Raw genomic sequence first — 7,743 nt, 5'->3', positions numbered from 1 at the left:
CGGCCAACGGAAGGAAAGCGGAATCTGAAAACTCATGAAGGAGAGATAAATGCTATGATCCGACGGCTAAGATCTGACGCCATCAGGTTGACACGTGTCAGAAGTACTCCAGTCTTCAGGTATCATTCTCTGCCACATGACATCAGCCGATGGTACCCTTGATACGGCGCCGTTAAGGCACATTGACCCCCTCCATTTCTCTTTTATCTTATTTTTGGCATTGATTTGATACCCATGAAAACTAAGGTATCAATATCGTTCTATAGAATGTGACTGGTTAGTAACAGAATAAAATTGTAGAAAAAATGAGGGATGGAAAAGAAAAGAAATAAATAAATTTAAACAAATTGGACTACAGTTTTCCATTATCTAAAGTGGAAGTAAAATTTACAGTTTCCTTCACTTCAAGAGCAACTCGGCTGGAAATTGTTTCCATTTGAATGACAATTTTTTTTGAAATAGGAGTAAAACTGAATTTATAATAAATATTTATCCTTGTTGGATATTACTTCAAAAACATGTAGAAAGTTTTATGTGAGTGTAGTTTGATCTGATATTAATTTACTAAACTTAAAAATTAATTATATTCGCATTTTGAATTACTTGTAATACAATTTTTAAATAATCAGCGAATCTCGAATTAAAAATTATGTAGTCATCCTACGTTCTCTTTTATCATCATCATTTTTAATAACAGATAATTCAAATTACAATAAGAAGATTTAAACCCTGACTATACAGGTTGTATGATGAATTTTTAATCAGTCAATTATAATAATCTTTTTATATGTATAGCGTATCAAGTTATTATTCGTAATTGTTTTCTGTAAAAGGTTTAATTTTTTTGTCAATACGACATTAACTAAAAAAACAAGTATCCGATTTCGATAACCAAATCGTCGGTACTGAATTATTATTAGTGACAGTTGGATTTTTCGAAATTTAAATAAATATTTGCGCTGACTATGCCTTATTGTTTAATTAATAAATACAATTTAGATGGTGAATCCGTTATTTATTCGTTTTACAAGTCTTAAATGTATTTACTTCAGTATAAGCCAATTATGTACGTACGAACTATACTGCTTAGTTTTTTTTTTTGAATTGTATATTTGTATACAGATGTGTATTTGTATACAGAAAAACATACTCGAAGTTCCATTCAAAAACTGGCAGTGTGTACAACACACTTTTAACCTTATGAGTCTTTTCTATCTTTTTATTAATATCGCATTGCATTTTATTTGATTCAATACAATTTCAAATAACTGAAAGGAAACGGAACTTAGTCGAATGGAAAATAAACAATGGGTGTTGTATATTCTGAACATATCAAACAAGTAATAAAACTAAGATATAAGCCTCAGATAGAGTAGGCAAAAATAATCAGCGATGAGAAACTATATTTTTGCCATGTCACATTCTCTATTTGTTTTTACAAAATGATCTTTTAACTTTTTACTTAAACAATTATAACCGAAAATATTTTTTTAGTAAAATATATTATTTATATAAATATAATTATATTTTTTATTTACATAATAGTTTGTAAAGAAATATTTAGAGTAAATAATATCATAATTTTATAAAATACTAAAATAAATTGGGTTGGTTTTCAACTTTCACAAATAAAAAGTATTATTTGTAAACTTAGAAAAGAATATATCAAGAATATTTTTTTTCAAGAGAGAAAATAGAAAAATACATCGGAGACAAATCCATCTCTATTATGAAATTCCTCTATTTTAGAGAAAAAAAAAAGAGGAATACATTGGAGATGGTCTAAGGCATGGCCGACGTAAATGATCGACGTTGAGATTTCAGATTTTTTTATTCTTACTATTCTAATGTTTCAATATAATTTGAATATTCCACTTGCTTTATAATATAATGGTTTAAAAATATTTTTTGTTTCACTATATAAATTGTTTTTATATAAACCATGTGTTTTTTGAATGCCCTCCAGCTGTTCAAGTTTGGGCCCTTTCGAAAAAACCATCAAATCCAGATGTTTTTCCAACGAGCGCCCTCTTTACAAACATCGATCATCTATTCTGGAGAGTTTTTCCGCAGATGGAAGATCATCAGTTTGCATGGATACTTTGGTACATTTGGAAAGGTAGAAATAATAAGGTTTTCAGTAATTTGGACATGGATCCTATGGACACGCTAAAATTGGCTGAAACAGAATCCACATTGTGGGCTGAGGCACAAGTAAAGAATGATCAGAGGATACCATTACCATCAGCAGCTACGGTACTGCCGGCGATCCCAGGAAGATGGTGTTTTACGGATGGCTCGTGGAAGGAGGGTTTTAATTTTTCAGGACAAGGTTGGTTCAGTACTCTGGAAGGTTTTGATGGTTTGTTGGGGGCTCGAAATGTGAGGGCTACTCTCTCGCCTCTCCATGCAGAAATGGAAGCATTATTATGGGCAATGGAATGTATGAAGAACTTGCGTCAATCTCAAGTGACGTTTGCAACGGATTGTTCTCAACTGGTGAAGATGGTTTCGGAACCAGAGGAATGGCCAGCTTTTGCAAATTATTTGGAAGATATCAAGATCCTGAGGGAGAGCTTCACCCGATCAGAGCTCATCTATGTACCACGGACGCACAATTCAAAGGCGGATAGTCTAGCACGCAGTGCTCGAAATCAATCGTCTTTCGTCGTTCACATGGATGCAGATCACCCAGTTTGGTTCACAGAGTCAGTATGAGTCTGTATTTTGATGACAAAAAAAAAAAAAAAAAAAAATAAATTGTTTTTATATTTCAATGTAACTTTATACTTATTGGATATTGTGTGGCCAATTAAATTATGTAAATTACTGTGTAATTGATTAAATTTATATATTAAATGACAGTTTTTAAAGTAATAACTTTTAAATATTACAGATTTTAATTAAAACCAGAGGATATAAGCCTCATATAGAGTGTCCACGTAGGCGAAAATAATCGGCCAATGAGAAACTATATTTTTGCCATGTCACCTTCTCTGTTTGTTTTTACAAAATGATCCTTTAACTTTTTACTTAAACAATTATAACCGAAAATATGTTTTTAGTGAAATATATTATTTATATAAATATAATTATATTTTTTTACATAATAGTTTGTAAAGAGATATTTAGTGTAAATAATATCATAATTGTATAAAATCCTAAAATAAATTGGGCTGGTTTTCAACTTTCACAAATAAAAATTATTATTTGTAAACTTAGAAAAGAATATATCAAGAATATTATTTTTTAGAAGAGAAAAAAAAAAATACATCGGAGACAAATCCATCTCTATTATGAAATTCTTCTATTTTAGAGAAAAAAATAGAGGAATACGTTGGAGATGGTCTAAGGCATGTTCCGACGTAAATGATCGACGTTGAGATTTCAGCTTTTCTGATTCTTACTATTCTAATGTTTCAATATAATTTGAATATTCTCTTTGTTTTATAATATATTGGTTTAAAAGTATTTTTTGTTTCACTATATAAATTGTTTTTATATTTCAATGTAACTTTATATTTATTGGATATTGTGTGGCCAATTAAATTATGTAAATTACTGTGTAATTGATTAAATTTATATATTAAATGACATTTTTCTAAAGTAATAACTTTTAAATATTACAGATTTTAATTAAAACTGATTACATTTTGAAACAAATAGAGTAATCTATAAACTAACTCTATATAGATATGAGGACAAAATTGTAAAGTGGTCTCACTTTGAATTTCTCTCATTCTGTGCATTCCTAATTGGAAGGAGATAATCAACATCTAGTATTATGATACGTTCTGTATATTAGAAATGGTCGAACCGTAAACCAATTAAGGACGATGTAAGGAAGACATAAAGATCTATTTCCAGTTATCACAAATATAGAATCAATTGACATCAAATTAATTATGTCCATCGTAGGACAACAGAGAAGAGTTACCATACCTTCTAATATTATAATATCTCACTATATTAGTGGCTAAATCAGTTTTCTCAACCACAAATACTCACTCTATTCTTAGAGTTTAAGTTTTTCTATCTGATGATATTAGTTGTTTGATCCCAAAAAAATGAATCGGTCGAACTGTACATTGTAATTGGAGAAAGAAAACAAACAAAAATCAACCGAAGACTTTTAAGGTATATGAAACAAAAATTGAAAATAGCAATTCTCTGCAATTAAAGAATAAGGCAATAAAATTGTAAAAATAAAAAATAAAACAAAAAATATACATAGAAAGAAAGATGTAGTAAAGTAAAATCATAATATAATTTCCATAATCGATAGTGCTCAATTACAAAAATCTAAATTTACAACATACACAATTTTATTTACATATTTAAACCTATTATCCAATTAAAATGATTATAAAAAAAGTGCCAGTACGAAGAGTTAGAAAATATACGATAAAATATAATACATAGCGTTAAAAATACATTATCACTAATCATTAAAAAATCATGTTAGTAGTAATAAAAATGAAATGACAACACATTTATTAAAACCGTAGAACACGACACGCAATAAGGTGTTATTAAATATACAAACTAAAAATTAAATATGCTCAACGCAAACACACTTAAAAATGAGACATCATATTTGAATATATTTAAATAAATAATTTTAAATATATTATATTCTTGATAATTTTAAAATTACTTAAAAAGAAACTAAATTATTAAAAAATTAATATACAAATAAAACTAAAGCAATATTTTGTAACGTCAAAATAATAAATGAATAAAAAATATATTTGGTTAATAAAATAGATTTTAAATTTTAAAGACTTCTAATTCATGTAATATTACAAAATTCAAAATTTGTTTATTACAATTAATATTTTACCTTTAGATATATTAAAATAATATTTTGGATCGACATTCAATTGTCAGTTTTCAACTATTACACGTAAAAAATATTATTAAGTACGTTTTTTTTTGAAGATGGAGTTTTATATTTTAAGTAGGTTATTGGAGTACTTTTCCTTTTCGTGAATTTGTTCGAGATGAAATTTCGATCTTTTAAAATAAGATAATTTATGTTCTATACATAATTATATTTTTTTTACATAACTCTAAAATCTCGGACTTGATTCTTCATATTTTATTAGTTAATTATGTTACATATAATAGAAATACTTACTTCAAACTAAAAATATATAAAAAAAAATAAAATTTAAAAATTAGTTATATATAATTTAATATACAAAAATTCATATACAAATAAAAATAATAAATATAACAAATTTAAATATATTATCCGCGCGGAGAAAGGATCTAGTGATCGTAAAGTCTAAAAACAAGTTCACGCGCCCTCTCCATGTATAATTTTATGCTCATCGAGGCAGTCGATTAATGAATATTTCCGTAATATTATATCATATATGTATATTAACAGCAACCATAAAATAAAAAAACGATATCCCCTTCCTCCTCCTTGCAGCCTATAAATGATTGCCCCCCTTCTCTTATCTCATTACCAGAGTAAAGAACAAAACTTCTATCTTTTATATACTCTATCTCTCTCTACAAAATGGATTCGAGGACTCTGGTGCTACTGCTGCTCTTTTGCCTCATGTTCCTGCATGGTGCTTCTGGTCTCTTCCCCTTTCCCTCTCTTCTGTATATATATCGCTCATGTTCACATATCCTTACAATTACAATGTTTTCTACAGATATCACTCACGCCAATGCCAATGTTCATGCACTTCCCATTCGCAAGGTTTGCTTCTCAACATTTACACACACACACACACACACATATATATATATCATTTCTGTATTGTTATAAACACGTACGCGCACGCGGACATCTATCTCGTGTTTGGAATATACTACAGTGTGCATGTTTTTGCTATGATACATACTAAAATGGTGATTGATTTGGCAGATGATGGTAATGAAGAAGGATAATGAATGGGGAGGAGCAAATCGAATTGAAGAAGAGAAGGAGAAGGTTTTCGGGTTAAATGAAGAGCTAAGGACTGTCCCTTCAGGACCTGACCCTTTGCACCATCATGTGAACCCCCCAAGAAAGCCACGAACCGACTCTCATATCCCTTAAACCTCCTTTCTTTTGTTTTTTTTTTTATGTATTTCGTATTGTAAATTAACTCTGCTGTTTAATCGGTTTCATGTTGAGGGATTTTCTGTTTTATCCCTCGCTTTCCCTAAGGTTGTGATGATAGTTAATGTCAGATAAGCACCACTTTTGTTTCCCATGGATCTATTTAGGAACCGCATTTTGATGTATTGGCGACAAATTAAAAACTTCTTCAAGACAATATTATATGCCGTTGGGGAATGTATTAGTACTTTTGCGATTGTCAAGGCAGCTAATTAATGGAAATGACAGTAATAACTATATCAAAACATATAGTAATGATGATGATGAGTTGATATGATGTTGTGGGAAGTATAAATGGAATCGGCAGTGACAGGCAGTGTCAGTGTCAAAGATGACCATTTGTAGTCACAACTTGTATCGAAGGCTACCGTTGTGGAGGAGAGTAACCATACGACACACATGGTTTTTAATAGTATGAAAATATCGATATTGTGATGGCATAATAACTAACCTAGAGAGCTAATTATTATCCTTAATGATACCAAATCTATATGATACGATATTATTGGTATAGAAGAGTAAAGTGACTGACACTTGAGATGTGACACTGGCGATTTCGCTCACGTCACCACTTTGCCCTCCTCAAAGATCGCTTACGGCTTTATCCATTCACTTTTCCGTATCATTCAAATACAATTTAAATTGTATTTTTATTAAATCGGTGTTATAAGAAAATTATCACTATTATTACAGGCGTTCCATGTTCTTATAATTGCTGGAAATAATACTAGAGTTATCGTCAATTTCGTTCTTTCCTCCAGTGTCATCCCAAAACTTGTTTTGGTGTAACGAGAATTTTCATACGTACTTTAAAATCAAGCAGATATATTTCCATATCTTTTTTTTGGAAACAGAAACAAGAAAATCTATATTATAATAATTGAGTTTTTGCGCGTCACGTCAGCGTTTTGTGGACCCCACTTTTAAAAAGTGTGAAAAAATGTCAAGGCTATGGCTCGAACCCGGATTATTGAGATTTAAACACCAACATTTATACCACCAAACTAAATGATACTTTGTACATTGATGGTCGAAACTAATATATATTTATGAAGGTCGGAAACCCTGGCTTCTTCGGTTTTCTTTGTGGGTCGGGCCTACAAGTATATTATGAGTTTCATTTTTAAATGAGATTCATCACGTTATATGAAAAAACAACAATTATAGTTTTTCCATATTGTAAATTGTCTTCGTTTAACATGAGTTAGAGTTCTTTTCATCATTGTCTCTGACAAGTCTGAGTTACAGAGTTGTGCCGTGTGTATGTTCATAATCTATTTTTCACCGGTGAACTCTTCATCTCCCCATCTTAAATCGCTTGATCATAAATGTTCCAGATTTGTAGCCCTTCTGTAAACCCTATATATATGATTCTCATCTTTGATGAACTCAATCTGCATCTACACAAAACTCATTGATTCCTCTTAGTTTTAACCATATTCTAAAACATGTCTCTCTCTGCCTCTCCAGTTCCTCAAAGCGGCGTCCCAGGCGTCCGTCACTCAACCTTCGAGTCTCTCCGTCTTGGTCGTAGTAGTCAGAGCATAGCCTCAAACCTCCTCGCTTCTGGGATTCTCTGAACTTCAAGAAAGACATTGAGTTTATGGAAATCACGGTTC

General features: G+C 30.4%; 1 protein-coding gene across 1 annotated transcript; it reads left to right on the top strand.

Moving 5' to 3' along the window:
* The first annotated feature begins 4,996 nt into the window (after positions 1 to 4,996).
* LOC106424295 (protein CLAVATA 3-like) lies at positions 4,997 to 6,319 on the top strand. The gene is made up of 3 exons (XM_013865042.3): positions 4,997 to 5,594; positions 5,673 to 5,719; positions 5,888 to 6,319. Exons 1-3 carry the CDS (start codon positions 5,531 to 5,533, stop codon positions 6,059 to 6,061), a joined length of 285 nt encoding a protein of 94 aa, XP_013720496.1. The 5' UTR covers positions 4,997 to 5,530; the 3' UTR covers positions 6,062 to 6,319.
* The last annotated feature ends 1,424 nt before the right edge of the window (positions 6,320 to 7,743 follow it).

Source organism: Brassica napus, chromosome C4, assembly GCF_020379485.1.
Source record: "Brassica napus cultivar Da-Ae chromosome C4, Da-Ae, whole genome shotgun sequence".
NCBI classification, from domain to species: Eukaryota; Viridiplantae; Streptophyta; class Magnoliopsida; order Brassicales; family Brassicaceae; genus Brassica; species Brassica napus.
The sequence above is the reverse complement of the archived record's forward strand: the minus strand, read 5'-3'. Positions and strand labels throughout refer to the sequence as shown.